A 24,542-nucleotide genomic window follows, 5' to 3' on the forward strand; every position below is an offset into this window, starting at 1 on the left:
CTGTTCTTCATTACCTCGAATTTCACCTGAGATAAATTAGCACATCGCAATACAGATAATTCAGAATAACATTGGTTTGGTTCTTCATATGCTAATACAACACATCCACGCAAGAAGAAACGCACATTTCGATTCAATTTTATATTAAACGTTTTTATTATCAAACAACATAGCAATGCCGATGAACATGTGTCCGCTGTCAAACAAAACAATTGTACAGATGGCGATACTGTAAAATCAAATCGCTCCATACTGATTCCATTATGAAAAAACAACCCTTCCAACTGTCTCTGAGTTGGAAGAATATTTGATGCGTGTGAAACAGCAGCAGGCGTGCCAAGGAATAGGAAACGTATGCTTGTATCTCGAAACATCTCAAACAACTCACTACTACCCGTTTTGACGAATATATAAATATTGGACATGTCGTATGACGGCAAGTATGATATCATCTCTGATGCATGTATTGGCGAACTAGATGTGTTTACGGTTTCTCTTGGTTGCAGTTCTAACTCATGCAGATAGCACTCTATAGGATGTCCTTATGAAGAACACGCTATCATCAGGCTACACAACCATTCAGTGGAACAACAGCCTTTTTCAAAACTTAATATTTTCAATGAAACTGACAGCTGGAGATCAAAACGATCCATAAAAGATCCCCACATATTAAGTTTTTCTAACTTGCAGAGAGTTGGTAGAATCTTTGATGCGTGTAAAGCAGCAGCAGACGTACCAAGCCACAGTGAACGTGTATTCGTATCACGAAACATTTCAAACAACTCACTACTACCAGCTTTGACGTGTAGCGTTATATTAGACATATCGCATAACATCAAATTAGGTATCTGTTCTTATGCTTGTATTTGCGAACTAGATGTGTCAACAATGCCACTTGAAAGCAGCTCGAGGTCATACAGCTGGCACTCTACAGGACGTCCTATTGAACAAAGAGCGGTCGCCAGGCTACAAAGCCATTCACGGGAACAATAGCCGCCTTTTTCAACAATTAATTTTTGTAGCGAGACTGGCAGTAGAAGATCAAATCGACCAATATACAACCCCCATAATTGAAGTGTTTCTAACTTGCAGATAGTTGGTAGAATGTCTGATGCGTGTGAAGCAGCAGAAGCCGAACCAAGCGACAGTGTACGTATACTCGTGTTACGAAACATTTCAAACAACTCACTGCTACCCACTTCGACGTGTAGCGCTATATTGGACGTGTAACATGACATCAAGCAAGATATCTGTTCTGATGGCTGTATTTACGAACAAGATGTGTCTACGAATCCACTTGAAAGCAGCTCGAAATCATATAGCTCGTATCATATAGGATGTCCTTTCGTAGAGAGCGAAATCGGCAGGCTACACAGCCATTCACGTGAACAATAGCCTTGTCGAAAAATTAATTTTTGTAACGAGACTGACAGCTGGAGATCAAAACGATCCATATAACAACCCCGTAAATCAAGTGTTTCTAATTTGCAAAAAGTTTTTAGAATCTGTGTTGCGTGTGAATCAGCAGCAGCCGTGCTAAGCAAAAGTGTACGTATACTCGTGCCACTAAACAATTCTAACAACCCTTTACAACCCGTTTTGACGTGTAGCTCAATATTGGACATGTCATATGTCTCAAGTTGCGAACGAGATGTGTTAAAGGAGCAAATTGGTTGCAGCTCCAACTAATCCAGACAACACTGAATAGGTTGTTCCAGTGAAGAAAGTGAAGAAAGCGCGATCATCAGACTACACAGCCATTTAATGGAACAATAACATTTGTAAAAAATGACCTTCCGTATTGAGGCTGGAAACTGGAGTTCACAGTGATCAATGAAATTTCCCCATAACTGAAGTATGTGTAACTTGCTTAGTGTTGGTAGAATATGTGATGCATGCACAACATCGTTTTCTGTTAGCAATTTAAGGTTGTATAAGCACGTTATAAACTGGACTATACTGTCATCTGGGTTATAAAAGATAGTTATTTATCCCACTTTTACACCGAAATCGGTTGATTAAAGCCCCGTTGATTAAATTTCATCTATAATCAACGGCAAGGCTATAATCAATGGCACGAAATGACGTCATCAACTGCCGAACCGGGACTACTTTTTCCCACGCACCTCGTCGCCTGTATTTGCCAAGTGCATCAATAATAAAAACAATCTCAAATGTTTGTCAATCTTAATGACCTTAAAACAAATAAAAGTAGCAAAAAACCGTGTTTTTTGTCATTTATTTTTATTAAAACCTCTAGTATTATGTAAATTTAACACTATGTTGCAAATAGGTTCTGTTGTTGTTGCTCCCCTTTGAAGAAGTCAGCTCGAGTTGCTCCCCTTTGACTATAGAACACAATCGTCTGCGAAATCGTAAACCCCTCAAAATGTCTGACGAATTTGACAAAGTCAATTTCTCATTAACTTGGGATGAATTAAATAATGAACATGAGCAACAAGCAACTGAAGTGGAATTAACACTAAGCCAGTTCCAGGAACAATATGGGTTTGATCCATCTTTTTTGTTCACAAATGAAATTGAATTGACCATTGAGAATGAAACCAGCCCCAGTAGTAACGCACCATCCAGTAGCAATGTCTTCCCCCCAACTTTAGATCTGCATGAGAATAAAGAGTTCTTAGATGTTAACCTCACTGATGTTGGTGATTTCATTGTCCAAAATGAAAATAAAAAGACTGTATCGAAGACCTTGTCTGACATAAACAAATTTAAAAGTTTTCTTATGTCAAAAGCTGAATCAAAAGAAATCCACCACATAGAACCAACTCTTCTTGATGAGTATTTGGCCACTTTCCTGTTGTCCCTTAAAAAGTCAAATGGCACAGATTTTGAACCAAGCTCCCTCCGTGGCATCATTGCTAGTGTTGACAGGTACCTGAAACGGCATAGCTATGGATGTTCAGTCATGACAGGGATTGGAGCCCAATTTGCACTCACAAGGGACACCTACAATGCAAAGAAAAAAAGTCTTAAGAAACAGGTAAAATTGAGATGAACGGTTATAACTAAAAGCAATTTGGCAAAAATAACATATTCAACAGAAAACGTATCATTTATGACAAAATTGGGAAAAAATCCCAAGTGTAGTCTGTACGAAACTAATACCCTGTCGACATAAAGTTGCAGTTAATAAATAAAAGTCTAAAAGTCACATTAAAAGTAATACTGTAAGCCTACGAAAGATAGAATACTCAAAAAATAAATTTAAATTAAAAAATATAGTCGAAAAGTTAAATGAAACAGTATAATAAATATAAATCACCAATTTAGGGTATGGGAAACCGTCCTTGGGAGGCCCATCCGCTGAGTGATACCGACATCGATCTGCTCTGGGAGAAGGGGATCCTTGGCACGGAGTCTCCGAAAGCCTTGTTAAATACAGTCTGGTTGAACAACTGCCTTCATTTTGGCTTGCGAGGTACAACGGAGCAATACAATTTGCGGTAAGAAACATTTTTACACACAAACACACAAAATATGTATCAATTTTTCTCATTATTTTTTCACCCCATTCACTAAGTACATCCACTTCAACTTAAATGCTGTATTTCATTATTGTTCATATCTGACATTAAATTAAGATTCTTGTATTTTGTTAGGTGGGGAAACGTCCGCCTCCGTGTAGACTCGAATGGTGTCGAGTATCTTGAGTTAAACGAGCGGCAAACGAAAACGCGCACAGGAGAGAACATCGCTGACATAAGAAAAGTGTCTCCCAAGATGTTCGGCACTTCTTGACCAAGAAATCCCGTGTTAATTTACAAGCTGTACTCGAATATGCGTCCATCTGATTTTTCTTCAGATCAGCACCCTTTCTACCTGGCAACACGCACAATTGACACTGCATCCCAGTGGTTCTTGCGTCAACAATTGGGTGTCAACAAGCTGGGTCAGATGCTGAAGGCCATGGCAAAAGACGCCGGCTTTCCCGAGCACAAGAGAATAACCAACCACTCAGTTCGCAAATTCCTGGTCCAAAAACTTCGAAATGCAAACATTCCACCCACTGAAATCATGGCCATAACAGGGCACAAAAATGTCCAGTCCATAACCAATTATTCCACCATATCTGTTGAACAGCAGCAAAAGTGTTCCAACATTCTTGCTCAGTCCAGTAAATGTAACAAACAAACAGCTTCCTCTTGTTCACCTTCATGCACTGAAACTATGGTCGAAATGCAGCCTACACAACCACTGTCTACCGTTGAACATGTTGATCTTGATTTTCGTCCCACCCAGTCACTTCACCAGCAAATGTCTTTCTCTCGTTCGAACAACTTTGCCTCACAATTCTTTGGTGCCACTTTCCACATTCAAAATTTTAATGTGAATAATTAGATTAAATCCAAGTTGTTATTGTTATTTCGTCACGAAATAACCACATATTACAACAAAGAAGCAAATGTTTTGCACCTCGTGTTCTAGTTGATAGTTTGAACATCGAAAGTGAATTGTGTGTGGTGTTAGGCTACGTTGTATACAAATGTTGTTCCTTGTATATAACAACTAAATGTTATATTAATGTTATAAAACTTTTAGATTTGCAATTCAATATGAATAAAATTGTTATTAGTAACGCGCGATTCTTTGTCACAGAACGATATTCTGATTTTTTTAAATGACAATTTGATCAGCGGTTATTTTTGGAACGCGGAGTAATACACTGATCTTGGTTACACTACAGTCATTATCAAAGTACGACAAACACTCATGAAAACTAATTTTGTTAAAATAAAAAGGTTTACTGAATAAAAAAGTGGGATAAATAGAATAATAGGTTAGTGTTGATTATAGATCAGGTTTATCATGCTCGGCACGAAAACGAAAAAGCACTCGCCAAGGCTCGTGCTTTTTGTTTTCTAAGCCTCGCATGATAAACCTGATCTATAATCAACACTAACCTATTATTCTCTATTTATTCATCAATGTGCAACTCAAGTAACTAAAGGACTTTTTCCCATTTCCTTTAAGATTTGGTACAGAGAAAGTACCTTTATTACTTAATCTGGTATTATGGGAATGGAAGAATTCTTGGGAATAAACTGGTCTGACAAGTAATCGTGAGAGAGACCATTTTTTATCTTAAAAACACGGGAGAGTATAATTTGCTCGAAACGTTTGTCAACTGGCAACCATTGCAACGAAGTATACTGTTCCGGGCTAATATGAGTTCTAGAATCAAGATTGAGCACAAAACGGATCAATTTATTTTGGGTTACCTGAAGTTTATTTTTTCAAATCTGTGTAAGACCATTGTATCATATAGAACAAGCATAGTCAAAATGACACTGGATTAATAAGACCATTGTACCATATAGAACAAGCATAGTCAAAATGACACTGGATTAATAAGACCATTGTACCATATAGAACAAGCATAGTCAAAATGACACTGGATTAATAAGACCATTGTAACATATAGAACAAGCATAGTCAAAATGACACTGGATTAATAAGACCATTGTACCATATAAAACAAGTATAGTCAAAATGACACTGGCTTAATAAGACCATTGTACAATGTAGAACAAGCATAGTCAAAATGACACTGGATTAATAAGACCATTGTATCATATAGAACAAGCATAGTCTAAATGACACTGGATTAAAAAGACCATTGTAACATATAGAACAAGCATAGTCAAAATGACACTGGATTAATAAGACCATTGTACCATATTGAACAAGCATAGTCAAAATAATACTGGATTAATAAGACCATTGTACCATATTGAAAAAGCATAGTCAAAATGGCACTGGATTAATAAGACCATTGTAGCATATAGAACAAGCATAGTCAAAATGACAATGGATTAATAAGACCATTGTACCATATAGAACAAGCATAGTCAAAATGACACAGGAATAATAAGACCATTGTACCATATAGAACAAGCATAGTCAAAATGACACTGGATTAATAAGACCATTGTACCATATAGAACAAGCATAGTCAAAATGACACTGGATTAATAAGACCATTGTACCATATAGAACAAGCATAGTCAAAATGACACTGGATTAATAAGACCATTGTACCATATAGAACAAGCATAGTCAAAAAAACACTAGATTAATAAGACTTTTGTACCATATAGAACAAGCATAGTCAAAATGACACTGGATTAATAAGACCATCGTACCATATAGAACAAGCATAGTCAAAATGACACTGGATTAATAAGACCATTGTACCATATAGAACAAGCATAGTCAAAATAACACTGGATTAATAAGACCATTGTACCATATAGAACAAGCATAGTCAAAATGACACTGGAATAATAAGACCATTGTACCATATAGAACAAGCATAGTCAAAATGACAATGGATTAATAAGACCAGTGTACCATATAGAACAAGCATAGTCAAAATGACACTGGATTAATAAGATTATTTTACCATATAGAACAAGCTTAGTCAAAATGACACTGAATTAATAAGACCATTGTACCATATAGAACAAGCATAGTCAAAATGTCACTGGATTAATAAAACCATTGTACCATATAGAACATGCATAGTCAAAATGACACGGGATTAATAAGACCGTTGTACCAAATAGAACAAGCATAGTCTAAATGACACTGGATTAAGGACATCACATGAAGTTTTTTGGTATTCTGGGTAAGATACTTGCTTTTACAATATAAAAACTTTAACCTAGAGTTAGAATTCTTTACAATAGACTAAGCCATATTGACAAATGATAAATTCTGGTCAATACTGGCCCCAGATACTTGACTGGAGTTGTAGGTTCTATAACTGTTACATTACATATTATATTTAACCTGGGATTTGACCTTAGCTTATGTTTGGTACCAAAGAGAATTGATTCAGTTTTACCAAGGTGAAGATATAACTTGTTGTCAATTAATCATTGGTTCACTTCATTAAGATCCTGAGTAAGGGCTTGCTCTATTAGACACTTGTTTTGACATGAAACTAAGATGCAAGAATCATCCGCATACAGTAAAAGTTTATTCTTTGTTGCTGACGACATATCATTGACATAGATCAAGAAAAGGAGAGGGCCGTGAATAGAACCCTGAGGCACCCCACATGTAATGTTGGCCATAGTAGATTTAGTACCTGATACATCAACAAGTTGTTGTCTATCAGATAAGTAGGATGAAAACCAATTCAGAATGTCATCCCACAGACCCAGGGTTTTAAGTTTCATGAGAAGGAAAGAGTGATCTACAGTGTCAAAAGCTTTCTGTAGATCTTACAGAATCATACCCACTAGATTACCTTTGTCCATTTCTAGACGGATTAAATCTATCAAGTGAATTAAACAAGTGTCCGTGGTGAACCCACATCGAAAACCTGATTGGAATTTAAAGAGCAGTTTAATACTTTTGAGATATGACTCAACTTGGTCATAGACAACTCTTTCAAAAAATTTAGATATAATACTGAGGATAGATACTGGTCTATAGTTACCAACAGCAGTTTTATCATCTTTCTTAAAAAGAGGGACTCTGGCAGATTTCATATCATCAGGTACAGTACTTTAGATAAGGGATAAATTAATGATATGGGCTAAGGGACTGGCAATTATTGGGGCACCATCATTTATAAACGGCGACGGAATACCATCAAGACCCGGTGATTTGTTTACCCCTAACCGTGAAATATACTTTATATTTTTCAACAAGTTTTGATGCTATACTTGTATAAAATCAATTGAAAGTTTCAGCTACAGTCCTCTTATCAAAACATATCTCATTGTCAACCTTTAGACCAATGTTTGATCTTGATAAACTTTTTTTTTGGAAGGTAAACCAGGATTTTTTAACAACTTCCATGAGACTTAGAATCATTTTTATTTTGCTCAAGAGACTGAGTGAGGAAGCTCTTCTTGGATATGTCAACAAGAGACTGTACCTTATTTCTCAATTGACTGAAAGTATTAAAATTATATACAGTTTTATTTTTCTTGTACAAATGAAAATCATTATTACGTTTCTTTTTAGCTTCAAGAATATTTGAATTAATCCAGGGTTCAGTTTTATGATTAATTCCTACTTCTTTAACAGGAGCAATATTATTAATAACAGACAACAATAAGTGTTTAAAATTGAGCCAAGCCTCAGACACATTATCACATAACCTAACAGAACTCCAGTCAGTAGCTAAAAGGTTAGCTTGTATATTATCCTTGTTATAATTTTTCAAAGAACGAATGGTTACAGTATTATGTTTGTTAATAAATGATTTATGAACATTTCTGGTACAATAAATTAAAGAATGATCATTCATACACGTATCAACAACACCCGATTGAGAAATCTTTTCCTTATCAGACACTAAAATAAGATCAATGGTGGTAGCTGCAGTGTTACAGACCCTAGTAAAGTCACATATAAGTTGTTTCAAAATGAAACATATCAGTAAATAAATTCAAAGCTGACAGCAGAGCACTACTTTTGGCAAACACATCAGTGTTAAAGTCACCCAATATTACAGTTTCGTGTTCAGCTATGGCTGTAGACGTTGATGACAAAACACTGTTCAGAAGTGTGTAAAAGTTCGACTATTTTGGGGGTTGATAAATTACGCCACAAAAAATAGGTTTGGTCTTTGGCAGGAGTATATCTACCTAAGTAGCTTCAATGTCTGAATGGTCCAAATCAGAGCGTTTATTACAAGCTCTTTAATGTAAATACATGTTATTTATTATATACACTGATAAAACATCAGTAAATTGATACAGTCTCACCTATGTACTTTTAAAATGTATTAAAACTAATACATGACTTTTCTTATGTACTACATGTATTATATAATAGTTTTAAAAACAGTTGATAACATTCACTATACTGTACACGTCTTAGTCACAGAATAAAATGTGCTTAAGAAATTTTGAGAATGCTGCTACTCTAAATACTATACAAACTTTAGAAAATCAAAAATATTTATTTACACAACACGCCATGCATGCGGTCTCTCTATTGGTGGTTACAAATTTTAAAAGTGAAATAGTTGTGGGAATAGCATATATTCTCCAACTGAACATTCAGCATAAAATCTTAAAAATATAAGAAATATGTCGAGTTAAAATATAACTGAAGCTCTTAAAAGTTGTTAAAATCATCTATTGTACAAGGTAAACAAAAACTAATTGTCAATGGGCTGCTTTTTGTTGATACAATGAATTCGTGTAATCAACTAACAGTGAAGTTTGAATTTCGTAGTGTCATCAGACATTCAATGCCAGCGTTAAATTTATATTTCTGTCATTATGTACGGTGTTCATACATAAGTTTGAATGATAATGGACACTTCTACATCTGTAATGGAACAGTCAACGAAACACATTATTTCAAAGTTGCAAACCGACACTTAGCATTTCATATGAAATAAATATGCATCAAAACCGTCGGTAAAATCCACGATACAAGAATCGGTCGATATCAAGGCACTTGAAATTGAATGCTTTCGTCGTAGGATAAATTTATGTACCCTTTTCTTTTCAGGGGCATATCTTAAAACTAGAAGAGGTAAAAACATGAAACTTAAGAGATAGGTAAATTCTTTTAGGAACATAATCAGTGCAAAATAACTATAACTCTTGCTGAAATATTTTAGAGTTTTTGCCCTTTGAGTTGTTTTGTAATAAGTTGTGCCTGGGAGCTTATGTTGCCAATTCATCAGGTATTAGTCTGCTCTCGTTGAGTGAATGTGTAGGGTATAAAACAATAACTATTGCTTACAAATGTTGAAAGCTGAATCCGTTTTCCATTATTCATTTTAAAACTACCACGGAGTATTACTATAACAGGTGTCCTTTTGATACTTGTATGAATGTTAAGCTAAAGGCACTGTAACATCATTATTATTTGTGGGTCATTAAGTTTCGTTGATTCCGTGATATGACCGATCCACGAATATTACACAAACACATCGAAAAATGACAGATGCGAATTCCTTTTTTTCCAAACTCAGAAATCCACGAAAAATAATGATTTTAATGAACTTTTTAGCGTACTGCTTATCACGGAAATAACGTTGCTGTTTCTAAAATGTGCATCGTATTATATTATTAATTGAAGTGCATACATGATGTCATTACTTTAACTTTTTTTTCATATTAAAATGAAAAATAATAAAAACAATAATAAACATTTTTATCGCTTTCTGCGCAGATTGAGTGATGTTATTACAGCCGATAATATGGCTAGGTTAGGCAAGTCACCCGCTGATGTTCAAACACATTACGATAAATTATATGTGTATTGAATGATTGAGGGCTTAATGATAAGACAGTAAAAAACAACTAATAGTGTTTTTTGAAAGAGGTCTTGATAACGACAAGAAAACGAAAAATGGAGATACAATTGTACTGATCTAACTATTTAGGTACAGTCATGAATTTTACTGAGCGTTTTAAATTAAACAATCAACATTTTGTTGGTAAAGCCTTCATGGTCATGAATACATAATTGTTTAAATGCAATGACATTGACATTAAACCAAAGTATTTTGCCAGTCGTTGACTCGTTTATGGCTACTACCCGGTATATTGAATTATACTTGCATACGGCAGTATGAGGTTTCATAAGGTCAAATGGTATTGAACGCATACATTTAAATTGTGAAAACGAGTTTTGCAGGTAAAACAAATACACGGTATGCAACAGGTGTTTGTAAAATTCTGAAATAATGACATATTATTATTCTCAACAATGAATATAATGCAAACTGTCTACAAACAAGGTTTAAACGATTGTAATAAAGCTTATACAAAGTGATTATCAGGTGTGAAAAATATGTTTAATTATGTTTTATTTAATAATGTTTAAAAAAATCTAGACTATGTGCAATATAAAAATTGATTATTAAGTGTAAACTTGTTGGCAATTTGAAACAATATTGGTCAGGTGCAATCAATAAGTGTTCTGGGTTACATATGAGTCGTGCTCCATGAAATTGGGGCTTAATGCATGAGCATTAAGTGTCGTCCCAAATTAGCCTGTGCAGACCGCACAGGCTAATCATGGACGACACTTTACGCCGTAACTGGATTTTTTTCTCTAAGAAGAAACTTTCTGTATATGTAATATAGCATAATAGCGGTAAAGGTCGTCCCTGATTAGCCTGTGACATTTTACGCACATACATTAAACCGCCTATTCACAGTTCGAGGCCCATATGTTAACAGTTTTTAAAACTTCTTTGTTGTATGGAGATCTGTTTGCCTAACTTCATAGACGTCTGCACTTAGTTTTAATGTTAATATTTATTAGCAGAAATTGTTTAGTGTAACGAGGCTTTATTGATAAAAATATAATTATGTGTGATAAAAAAGGGTGTCCGAAAATTTAGAGTGTCCGAAAACGTAAAGTAATCACCGGTAAATGATCAAATCGAAGTAAAAAAGTCTTATGTCCAATATAAAATTACTTATATTATTTTTGTCAATTACAAAATAATCGCGTTTTATTGTTATTGATCGAACAATAAAAAATGGCTTTCGTATTGATGTTTGGATATTAAATAGGTCGCTTGTCTGGTAATTGAGATCCCCAGCCCTTGGTTTTTAACGATAAACAGCACTTGATCCAAAATATCTTAAAATTTATTTGTAAAAGCGTAAACGAATATTCAAACTTTTAATCAGAAACAACAAATCTCATAAAATACACACACGGTTGCTTTCTGCAGATAAACCGATATTTTGTACTTCAGTATAAACTTTTCTTTGATGTATTTAGTGTCTGCATTGCTGTTTAATACTTTTAAATGACGAGCCCATTGACAAAATTGAAAACCCTTATCCGGATATAAACAACAATAAAATGCTATAAAACGTGTTTTTACAGCATTTAAACCCAAGGGCGGCTGTTGCTGTGTTGGCAACAATATAAACAGATCCTCATACGAGGGGATTTAAATCCCAAGAGACCAAAATCGCAACAAGAAATATGCGTGCCGGCTTATTAACGGTTTAATATGTGTATGCTGAATTTTATTTTATTGCCAATCATATCCCATCATGACCCGTTAGTTGAGGCTTTCCTCTTTGAAAATACACGTTTAACTGCGTTTAGTTATACCTTACAAGTTCGCTCGCGAACATTTATTATTTTGTTGAAATGAATGATACCTCACAAATGGATATTACATATTGGCTCTGTTTTTTCTTAATGGCGTTGAAGTTTTGATATGACAAAGGTATTTGTGTTCGAGATTTAAATTCGACAACTTAGATGTTTAGTTTAACTACAATTGCCATCAACGTGTCTTCCTAATTTCTAACTGAGTATGCCAGACTTTTGGAAATAAATATCGAAATGGTAAGAGATAGACAATGTACACACGTATTATTATTTAATGTCGTTTTTTGGAAACAGTTCAAATAACAATCTGTAGATATAATTCAGTTAATCGCTTATATTTCATAACAACATTTGATGAAATTTGTTAATATAAGCATATTTGTATAAATAATTTTAAATTATTTTTTTCGCATTTGATGCTTTTTTCCGCGCGTTGTCTGCGCTAAATACACAAGTACTCTGTAAGTTTCCTTACATGTAACAACTTGTTCCCCTTTTTGTGTTGGTTTTCAGTACGGCCATTTCTACATCATTCTGCGGGATTTCATTATTGAGAGGCAAGGCGGAGAGCCAGCATGGGAGAAAATTGTGCAAGTAGAATGTTTTGTAACAATTCTTAAATTGATATCGTTTTCGTTGCTTTTGTGTAAATAATTATGTCCCCTTTTTAACTAAAGTGATGACCACGGCGGCATCGTTCCAGCAAGCTTGTATCAAACCCGCGGGAACAATTTTGTAATTCATAGCAACTAAAAAAGTTTTGGGACGTAGTAGCTTCTTGTAGAAGTGGTGGTTGTGACATAACTAACCCATCAGAAGGCACGTTGTATAGCGCGTGTTTATTGATGGCTATCTAAGTTGATCACACTAATTATCAAGCCGGTAGCACGAGTTACAAAATCGTGATAACAAAATAACTAAAAAATGCACATGTCACGTTTGTTCCTCCAATCGCTTATGGTGATGGTGCTTCTTTATTTAACTTAAAATCCTGCTCCTTCTCATGATTTTTTTGTAATTTGTTATTTCAGAGAACAAGCGAATTGTGAGTCGGAGTTCGATAATACCTTTGTCTACAATGAAGAACTCACCGACAAGATTATCTCTCTTGCTATCGATGTTCTTGGTGAGTTATAAGCAATAAGCTCCTAGGCAAATCAGTGTCTTGTTACCTCTACATTAATGTGCCTGTGGCTAAGCTTTGAAGGTATGCAATAACAGCGAACACTAACGTTTCAAATTTTATGTACGGAATATAACACATTAAAGGTATTATGTTAAATGAAATGAAAGAGAACGCCGATTTCAGCGTCAAGCATGTTGTATAGTGTCTTTCCCCAGCAGAGAGTCAAGTGTTGCTCAAACAAACAGTATTTCTATTTTGCACCCCAGGTCTTCCCCGCGAACCCCTTTTGGAGATGCTGGGGGAATATTACTTGACCTACTTACAAAAACGAGGGTATGACGAAATGCTTCGAAATCTTGGCCACAATACTCTAGAATTCCTTCAAAATCTGGATTCCCTGCACGCGCTCCAAAAGAGAGATTTCCCGGATGTTGTTGCGCCATCTTTCCGGTGCGATGAAGATTCTTCGACCGACAGAATGATCCTGCATTATTACTCAAAGCGTTCGGGTCTGCATTCTGTGGTGAAAGGTACGTATGCGCGTACATTGTGAAATAATTCTGCTTGTGTAACCTAGTTAAGATGTATTAAAGAGTCAACGTGCCAAAGTGTGTAACATTGTTTGGACACAGTTTGACTTCATTAAGGAATGCTAAACCTTTAGAAATAAATAAACTCTTTTTTTTATTGTCTCCTTATTATATCAGCATAAAGGCCATGCAAGGTCGCAGTGGTGTAATTCATATGGTGTCCGCCTAGCGATCGGCAGGCCTCGGGTTAGATCCCCACTGGAGCTTTTTTTTAGATTTCCCCCATAGACACCAAGTACTGGTTCTAGTCCCAGGAAACGGACTCGATAGCGTTTCAAATAAGCTACAGGCTTTTTATCAAATCGAGATAAAAAAGATAGAATTAAACTTATGCCTTACCATTTCATAATTTGAAAGTATTTTTCAACTTACTATATCGTAGTTATTGAAAGTTCTACAAAGACCAGCTTGATTGTAAATCTTATCCCTCCAATATAACAGTTTTGAATAATACGCATTAGATGAAAAATTATATATATTTAAGGGTTACGTTGCAATATTTCCACTTAATATTAATACGTTTTAAAACAATCCATATAAGCTTGTCTCGGTAAATTAAGTAACCGTTTAACAAATGAAACGCTTTCTGGGAAAGAACACGTGGCTTAATACATGTGCGTAAAGTGTCTCACTAAATTAGCCTGTGCCGTTAGCACACGCTTATCAGGTTTGACTTTTGCAGCCGTTACTCAGAAGAAAGAAATTTAGAATATTAGCGCTGGCTAATCAGGGACGACTATTTCAGCCGTAACTAAGAAGATAGAAGTTTAGAATATTAGCACTGGCTTGTCAGGAACGACTATTTCAGCCGTAACTAAGAAGATAAAAGTTTAGAATATTAGCACTGGCTTATCAGGGACGACTATTTCAGCCGTAACTAAGAATATAGAAGTTTAGGATATTAGCGCTGGCTAATCAGGGACGACTATTTCAGCCGTAACTAAGAATATAGAAGTTTAGAATATTAGCACTGGCTTATCAGGGACGACTATTTCTGCCGTAACTAAGAAGATAGAAGTTTAGAATATTAGCACTGACTTATCAGGGACGGCTATTTCAGCCGTAACTAAGAATATAGAAGTTAAGAATATTAGCGCTGGCTAATCAGGGACGACTATTTCAGCCGTAACTAAATTTTCGTTTAAAAGGCACTTCCTTTAAACGAAAAATACAATTAAACGAACTACGCTAGCTAATCTGGATTGACACTTTACCCATATTTATTAAACCCTGTTATCTGGGATGACACTTTACCTATATGAATTAAACCCTGTTATCTGGGATGACACTTTACCCATATGGATTAAACCCTGTTTTCCCAGAGCGCTCCTCAAATATATATGTTTAAATGTCATACAGTATACGTACCGACGATGAGTCCGTTTTAAGTCACATTGGTGAATTGCTTTTAAAGGCATGGTAGTTGAAGCGGCAAAAAAGTTCTACACGATGCAGCTGCAGATGGACCTTGTCTCCATGGAGACCATCGAGGTCGCCGAGGAAAACGGCACACGTGAGCACGTGACATTCTGCATCATCGCTAAGCAGATTAAGGTTGGATAATATTTTGTATGATCATAGTTCAGGGAAAACTGGGCTTAAAGCATTTGTTAAAAGTATCATCCAAGATAAGCCTGTGCAGTTCGCTCATGCTACTAAGGGATGACTCTTGCCGTGTTTATGATATTGTTTGTTTCAACGAAGTCTCTTCTTCGTTTAAATCCAGTTTAAGCGGAAAGTTTCGTCCCTGATTAATCTGTGCGGACTTCACACGCTTATCTAGGACGACACTTGACGCACATGCATTAAGCCCTGTTTTCCCACAACGAAGCTCACATGAATTTAATTCAATATTTCGAGCAATTAATTATAACGCTGGCACACGAAACAAAATAATTGAAAGACTCAGATACAAAGGCAACACAGTAAACGAAAACTCTAGCTAACAACATTTCCTTAGTTTGGTATTTGAAGCTCTTCTATAATCTAGAATATATTCGTTAGCAAGCGGCAAAATCGTATTTAATTAAATGCCTTCTCCATTACTATATGCGATTACGGCTAAAAAGTACAAACCTTACTTGTGGTTAAGAAAAACAACGTCCGAACGTTTTTACGGCAAGTTGTTTGCGCATTTAATCTTCAACCATCCACAATCAAAATACAAAGGGAATCACGTGTACCACACCAGTGATTAACTCATTCTTCATAAATTACCCATAAAAAGAAATTTGCCAAACAATGAAAGGGGACACAAATTCGCAATGGTCGTCCGAAAAATTCTCTAAAGGAAGGAAATGTGTCAAAATTTCTTTCTCAAAGCGCAATATATGCAAGTGAACAAATAAACTAAGCACTTAAACTGAGCATTTCAGAAATAAAGTTATGTATACAAATATTCAATATGTTATTTTTTGCAATTAAGTACCAAGTACATAAAAAGACAGATAATTCATAATCTGAGGATTTTCACGACGCGAATTTTCTCAATTTCATGTTTTTTTCTTACTATTTTTTTTTTCAAATTGGCGCGGTACCGGTACTTTTCAAAATTGGCAAAAAATTGCACACAATATACTTATTATGACGAATAACGCTACTGTGTTTGTTATTAATTAATTTCTTATCCCCTTAAAGGATCCTATGACGATAGAAGGGCCGCCGACATTTATTGCACAGACGAAGAAGCACAGCGAGCGGCAGATTTTAAAGGAGGTACGTGTCTGTGAAATCTGTTTACGTGTGTGGGTTTTAACTGTCTGATAAAATCCCGTCCAAGGCCATTGAGCTTGTAGCGGTGACAGAATCCGAGACACAGCTTGTATTAATTCATCGGATTATAAAATAAAACAGTGAAATAAAAAATGTATATGTTCATCTAACTTTTACAATCGGTATTATTTTCCATTTCCACAATTATTGGTATTTATGATACGGAATGAAAATAAAGTGAACGTCCGTGTCTCAAAAAGTACACATTTTTATTTTATTTATATAAAAGTATGTTTTCGTATTAGACCATTCGATTATTGGTTGAATTTCTTTTATTTATGTTTAAGTATGTTTGAACTAAACCACATATGCCTTTCATTTTTTTTTCCAAAATATGTTCGTATTAGAACATTCGATTATTGGTTGAATTTCTTCAGGATGTCGAAGCTGTCAAAGCTAAACTGGAACAAATCCGCACGAAACTCGGAGAAGGAGCGCTTCCACTTATGAGAAAGAAGTCTGTCATATCATGATGGCGTATGGCGGCCAAAATAACCTTATTACACCGCGGATTTGTGCCGAATTACCCAGAAACCCTTGCGATAAATCCCCGGATGTTCATCGAGATCTTCCCGTACCACTTGATTGTTGACAAGGATTTTAAAATAGAGCAATCGGGAATCAAGATTCAAACGCTGATGCCGAGTATTCGCAGTCGACAGTCTTTGCTGACGGACTACTTTTTGATCCGTTATCCCAACTGCGTTGACCTTACCTACACCAATATTGAGCGTTTCATTTGCTGCCCATTCGTGCTGGAGTGTAGAAAGGAAAATATGAAGCGAGAATGGGTTGACCGACCTTCATTGCAATTAAAAGGTAATATTTAAGGGTCTTTTGCTTTTTACGATAGATGGTATCGATATTCCACAATGACATCCATGGATTTTCCTACATTGAAATCATATAATAGGTTAGGCTTTACACTATTACACCGAAATTATTATTGAAATATAAAATCATAGAACGTGGCGTCTCATCTGGATCCAAACTGTTTGCTATTCTGATAGTATTCGTTGAAAAAAAATTCGAAGAAAATGCTAATTTTAGAAATTCAGCAGACGACATTTTAGCAGACGACAAATTTCCCAGCATGCAAAGGGTTAAGGAATCGTTCGTTTAAAGAGGGTCTAAATGAAAGTCCAGTTACGGTTTAGGCGGAAAATGTCGTCCAGGATGAGCCTATGCGGTTTTCACAGGCTCATTTTCGTCGACACTTTAGACACATGCATTAGGCCGTGTTTTCCTGTGCGTGGCTCAATTTTTTTTCTACTCAGGCCAGATGTTCCTGCTCAGGGACAGTGGGTTTTTCGTCTACATCGCGTCTCCTATCGCACACTACTGGAGCGACTTAGAGCACCGGAAGTTGAAACTCTCGGACATTCCCGTCTGGGATGTCACACGAGACTTCCTCGTGGCCGATCTCGAGTACAGGTGACCGAATTTAGTTTGGTATATGCATTGCTGTCATTTGGCAATCATAATTTTATTCTAGAAACCTTATCTATGTTAAGAAGTAGCTTGGTACAGAATTGTCTAAATATACCCTTGTTATAGGGGAATATCTACGGTATTAACGCTGTACTCAAATGTCAACACGTACTTTAAAATTGCTGATTACCAAAATACATATTTGAATTGCAGCTTAAAATAGGACACGGTCAAAACAGTTCACAAAATATTATTCGATACATGATTCAAACGAGATTCAAACAAAAGCCTGTACAAATTACTAATCCCATGAATAAATATTTATAAAAAAAACAACACGAAATTCCTTACCACGAATATAACTGATTTACAACAATCAGTCATCGATACGCTCTTTCCAACTTATAACTTTAGTCGCAATATGATTACACAGGAAGTACATCGAGAACAACGTGCGCGCCAGTCTGACCGGCTCGGAAATTCCCACCCGCCGTGCGTCCGCTTGGTCGCGGCGCGGGAGTCTAGGGGAGGATTCGGCGCTCCGGGACCGGATATTTCGGTTGCAGCGGGAGCTTGACAATGAGCGTCGGCGTAGCGACGCCCTCTATCGGGCCTTCCTCCCCAAAGACGCCATCGATCTGGTGTATCGAGACATGGTGCCGAATGGAGGTACACACGATGTTTATTTTTTATAAAACTATACTGTCATATCATTTATATTCGACGGTATGAACTTTTGTGGGTTTAATGAAATGACCTTTCGTAGGAACGTCAACTTATTGATTTCTGCTTTTAAGGAAAATTTTAGGAATTTTAGTCGGTAATTTTCCAATGTTGTTCTGCAGTCGTGGATCATTAACTCATGGTTTAATTAACCTGCATGTATGAGTACATGTTTGAAGACTGTTTATTAGATAAACTTATCTATAAATTCTCTTGCAGATGTTTTAACACACGCATTTAAAATGGATAACAAAAGTTGTATGTGTCATATTTAAACCTGATTAAACAATGTGTAACAATAAAATAAACATTCGCCATTCCATGCAATTAATTGATATTTACATTACCGAAATGTAATACTTTATTTGCGAGTATATATAATTGAAATTGTGCCATATATTAAGCAATTGTTTAAATAGAACGTGTATTCTAAATGGGGAATATATAACATTATTACATTTTGGGTACACATTAATTTGTCTTATTATTTTATGTTTAGAATTCTACCAGCAGGCGACAGCGCTGTTCTGCGACGTCGTTCAATTCCTGCCCATGGTGGCCAGGTGCGCTCCCAGTGACGTCATCAGTCTCCTGAACACGCTGCAGACGACATTTGACAATATCACTAAGATTCACAATTTAATAAAGGTCGAATTATTTCTAACATGCTGAAGAAAATTTATTGATAAATTCTATCGTCGCTCTATAGTTGTGATTGTTTGTGTCGATGTTTTACACATTTAACAGTCTTTCAATTTTGTCAATGATACTAACGCCTTTACTGGGAATCATACAAAGTTGACCTGTATATGTACATTGTTCTTGGTTGCATGCAAAGTCAGTAGAAACTATTTTCATAAATATATCATGACAAATCGACACACAGCATTGAAATCACTAACCCTGTATGACATTCTAGCAGGAAATGACATAGACATCGTTTAAATCTGAGTGTTAATGCGTACATTCTTTCACGCTGAATTCATACTCATTTTGTTTGCAGTTAAGCTGATAAAAACGTTCTGGGAAAACGGGGTTTAATGCATTTGGCAGTCTGCTACTCACCGCCTAAACTTGATTTTCGCTAGAAAGAGACTTTCTTTAAGCGAAAAATACTATTAAATCGGACAATTTCTTCCCTGTTTAGTGTGTGTGGACAAAACAGGCTAATCTGGTACGACACTTTACGCACATGCATTAAACCCCGTTTTCCCAGAGCAAAGCTCAAACATTGAGGTGACGGACTCTCGAACGAACGCAATCTTACTCGTATTTCAGGTCGAGTCTGTCGGGGACGCCTATCTGGCGGTTGCCGGCGTCGGCGTCAGTGAGAAGAGGGAGCAGCACGCGGAGAGGGTCGCCAACACAGCACTGGGCATGCGCATAACCGCTCGGGAACTGACCTCGCCCCTAGATGGCGAATCTATCCAGGTAATGTCGTCTTTGGTTATTTATTATTTATAATTGCTATCTATAATGGCTGTCGCCAACACAGCGTTTGGCATGTCCATAATGGCCATGGACTGACGTCGCCGCTAGATGGCGAATTTATCCAGGAATTGTTTTGTTTGATATTTCTTTAGTTAGAATAGCTAGTTATGATGGCCGTCGCAAAAAACAGTACTGATCATGCGCATTACGGGGATGAACCTGACGTCGCCGCTTGATTGCGAATCTATCATAGTAGTGGGTTTGATATTTTATTATTTAAAATAGGTAAATAGGATGATAGTGATAATTTCGTAACAATGATGGAGATGTCATGTTTTATGTTGTGTCCGATTCTGTCTCTTCAAACGCCAACGCTGGCTGGCGAATCAGGTAATGCTTGGTTTGATATTATGTTCTTAAGAAAAGCTGTATATGATGATCATGGTTATAACTACGTAACGAGTGTGATGATGTCATTTAAAATGGTTTCTCTATAAGCCTTTAGTTGCCGATATTACAATCATTATATAATGCGATTTGCAATAATATCTTACATTATTCCTTTTTCAAAATCCAGCTCCGTTTTGGTATCCACACTGGTTCTATGGTTACCGGTGTGCTTGGTCAGAAAGTTCCGCGTTTTGTCGCCATGGGCGAGACGTGTGTTCTCGCCTCCAAACTGGAAAGTCACGGATAACCAGGGAAAATTCACATCAGCCCCACGACATATCAGTGAGTTGCAAGATACTGTAGTTTGTATTGAGATGTACCTCATTCTGGGATAACCAGACTTAATGCATGTATGTACAGTGTCGTCCCAGATTAGCCAATGCATTCCGCACAGGTTAGTCAGGGACGACACTCAATGCCTATACTGGATTTTCATTTTGAAGCAACTTCCTTTAAAAGAAAAAATCTACGAAAGCGGAAAGTGTCGTCACTGATTAGCCCGTGCGGACTGCTATGGGCAGTCTATTAACGACCATGCAATGAGCTACCATTTGCAGTGTGCGGTTCATACATTTCTACGTGTTTTTGCTTGTGACGCTTAAAACCTTTTTAATATTCAAGTTTTGAAACAAACGTTTTGCCGAACTCTCAAAATCTGAGTTCCAATCTGAGTTCCAATGGGTAGCTAAGTGGATCAGAAATAAGTGTTCGTACACCAATTATCAACTTCTTTAATTTCCAGGATTCTTGTGAATAAAGGATTCTCATTCGAAAAGCGGGGTAAAATTGAGTTGAGAGGCTATGGAATGTTGGAGACCTATTTCTTGTTGAAGAACGATATTCTGTCGGAGGACGACTTGCTCGGGCGTTCACACAACAATCCGGAAGTGATGTATATAAACGAAGGGCGGGTGGCGGGGCTGGCATACGCCCGCAACAACCGAGTGTATCCGATCGCAGAGAGCACATCCTCAGGTGTTTATATACGTCATTTCCTGTTAAGACATTTTATTGCCGGTATAGATAGATGGATGATAGATCTTCAAGTGCCGAAGCTGGTGCTCTAAATGAGTGATAGTTAGGAAGCAAACTGGTTTGATCAAAGTGAGCGTCAGCTGTGTGTTTCTTATTATATACCGTCGCTGTTCTTCGAAAACCGCGTAAGTCAAATTTGGCGCAAATTGTTATTTGTTTTTTTAAGAACGGCCGGTTCACGGGTCATTTTCTGCGAAAATACTGGATTAAATATCCAATTGGAAGGCATAGTTATGAGCACGTGAGAAAATCCTGAACATTCATTGGTGCACTAATTGTTTCTGCAAAAACTGCGTAAGTCAATTTTTCCAACTTTTCAAAAAAAAATTTTTAAATATTTTTTTAAGTTTTAAAATATATGAATTTACATAGTCTATGTCAAAATGGGCATACTTTTAATTTATGAAAATATAAAGGCCTGTAGTTGTCATTTTAAGTCTAAAAATGGACTTTCTCTTTAATATTTTGTTCCTTTTTTGGACTATGTAAATTATTATATTTTTAAAATGTTTTTCTTGCCTATTGAAAAGTTGTAAAAATTGACTTACGCGGTTTTCGAAGAACACCGACGATACATACCGTGACGTCGGTACGTAATTGTCATCTTTGAACGGATGCGTAAACACACTTCCAGAATCAACACACTTTGATGTAGTAATATCATGCAATTCGATCGGAAATTTAAAGTTAAAGATGCTTGATCGATCGTTTATTGAAATCAGAACTATTTTGTATTTTCTCCTGATGATACACTCAGAAACTGTTCCTTGTTTATTGTGTTCTTGAAAAACAATTATTATTATCGTCATATATTTAACAAATTAGTGATTTATCAACATGAATGCAATTCCACGTTTGTTCATGCTTATTTAGTTTCCATTTCAGTCAGTAGCAGACCGTTGTCCGGTGAGAGCGGATCCGGGTCGCTGCAGACGAAGTAACTTCCGGTCCGATCGTAAATGGACAAAGCCGCACGGTCCAAAGGCTTATAAGTGTGTGTTGAAAGTGTTCATTAATTATTATCCCCACGCTTTTTGAAAAGCGTGGGGATGTGAAAAGCGTGGGGATGATGTGGTTATCTCCGCCGTCTGTCCATCCGTCCGTCCGTCCTGGCCACTATCTTCTCCTACACTATTAGCACTAGAACCTCCAAACTTACACACATGGTAGCTATGAGCATATGTGCGACAGTGCACTATTTGTAATTTTAATCTGACCTCTGGGTCAAAGGCTATGGGGGTTGGGGTGGGGCCGTGTCAGAGATTTTCACTCGTTTTGCTAACAAAATGCGCGTGGGGATACGCGTCGGCGTCTTCCACGCGTCGGCGTCTTTAACTTGCATTCAAGATTCATATTACTAGGGAATAGGAATGCAGCTAACCCTAACTATTGTGAACACAATATAGATGTAAAGATGTCATAACATTGCTCGACCATAAGACTTGTTTTAAATTGTTTTGATGGTTTTCTTTTATTTGATATTTGAACTGATATTTTTGTTGTGTTTTGTTTTCATATCAGTTTTAAAGCCCCGCTCACCAACATTTAATAACTAAGAAATTGCTTCTTAAAACAAATCAAAATTCATTGAAGTCGGTAAAATAATAAATTAATAACAATATGGTGAACAATTATGATTTATTTGCACGCACAAATGCCTTTGGAGAAAATCGAGTTATTATATTCCTTTCATCTCAGACTTACATTATTCCTTTTTTACCGGACATACAGTCAAATACTTGTTCTATTTGCACAAGGCTCTTAGGAACTAAAACAATATGAAAAGCATTTCATACAAACAAAACAGGTATATATTGCGACAGATCCTTTACATTTGTAAATATATTATTTATTATATGTACATACAAATGTTACGGTAATAGATGCTTAAGTGTTTTCAAATATAAAGCATGAATATGTTGGCATATATCTAGTCTGTATGTTGAACACGTTTTAAGTACTTTTAACTAATACTCTTTACGGTTTAAGAAGTTTTTGTGTAAAATGTGTATTAGATCCACTACGAATAGAAACTACAGAATAACAATACTTTTTTTTATCCCGAATTACCAAATTTAATTTAGAATCTTGTTTGTCATTAAAATGGTGCATCTTTATTTTTGAAAAAGAAAAATACATGTACTTTCATATTTTTAAAGTCTTGATTTTGTTATTTACCTGTAATACATATTTACATGTATAAATTACTACCGCCAGTTAAGTTAAACTTTGAGACACGGTCACACATACTTTAACACGTTCCCGAGTTATGGTATATTCAAACAGAAAAAGCTGCGCATGCAAAGATTAATTTAAGAACGATATTTTGTTTATAACCGACTTATAAAAAACGATATTTAGTTTTGGTGGGAAATACTGAAATCACTTTAGGTTAAACAGGAGCATCCAAACACGCAGACTGGATTATTTTCCGATAATTAACGACACTATTGCAATAATTATTGCATGTTGTTTACAAATATCACTCGGCTAAGAACTCAGGGCAACAGATAAGGTTCGTTTTATCGTTTTTACGATTTGTATTTGACAGAAAACGAATTGAAATTAAAAATCAATCGTACATAAAACGTTTATGAAAATTGAAACGAATTGAAATCGATTCTTCGTCGTTTTAGTTTTTTTCCGTTTTCCTCCGTTCCGCGTTAAATTATGATAGAACGCTAGAAAGATAAATGCAATATCGCGCGAAACAATCGTGCTCGCGGGCTAGATACTAACTTATATTTAGTTCAAAGTATGCTACAAGAAGTGTACACGCTTAACACAAATTAGCAACACACTTTCTTTTTAATATTTGAAGTTTGGCTCAAGAAGTAAATCAGAAGTGCGAATACCATATCACACAAATACACCGGCGGTCGGCATTGTTATGC

The 24,542-nt window shown here is 36.1% G+C and overlaps 3 protein-coding genes across 4 annotated transcripts in view; 1 reads left to right on the forward strand and 2 right to left on the reverse strand.

Moving 5' to 3' along the window:
* LOC127836555 (tyrosine-protein kinase Fer-like) overlaps positions 1-24,542 on the reverse strand; it is a 292,136-nt gene that overhangs the window by 76,453 nt on the left and 191,141 nt on the right. The window lies entirely within an intron of this gene.
* The window catches only part of LOC127836561 (uncharacterized), a 274,313-nt gene that overhangs the window by 22,759 nt on the left and 227,012 nt on the right, over positions 1-24,542 (reverse strand). The gene's annotated exons all lie outside the window — the stretch shown is intronic.
* Positions 10,205-24,542, forward strand: part of LOC127835807 (guanylate cyclase soluble subunit beta-2-like) — a 296,454-nt gene continuing 282,116 nt past the window's right edge. Inside the window, 10 exon segments of the mRNA XM_052362242.1 lie at positions 10,205-10,212; positions 12,604-12,684; positions 13,122-13,216; positions 13,483-13,746; positions 15,221-15,360; positions 16,444-16,521; positions 16,956-17,397; positions 17,856-18,012; positions 18,443-18,678; positions 19,232-19,380. Of these exon segments, the coding sequence (XP_052218202.1) occupies positions 10,205-10,212; positions 12,604-12,684; positions 13,122-13,216; positions 13,483-13,746; positions 15,221-15,360; positions 16,444-16,521; positions 16,956-17,397; positions 17,856-18,012; positions 18,443-18,678; positions 19,232-19,380 (1,650 nt within the window).

This window comes from Dreissena polymorpha, chromosome 6 (genome assembly GCF_020536995.1).
Source record: "Dreissena polymorpha isolate Duluth1 chromosome 6, UMN_Dpol_1.0, whole genome shotgun sequence".
Lineage (NCBI taxonomy): Eukaryota > Metazoa > Mollusca > Bivalvia > Myida > Dreissenidae > Dreissena > Dreissena polymorpha.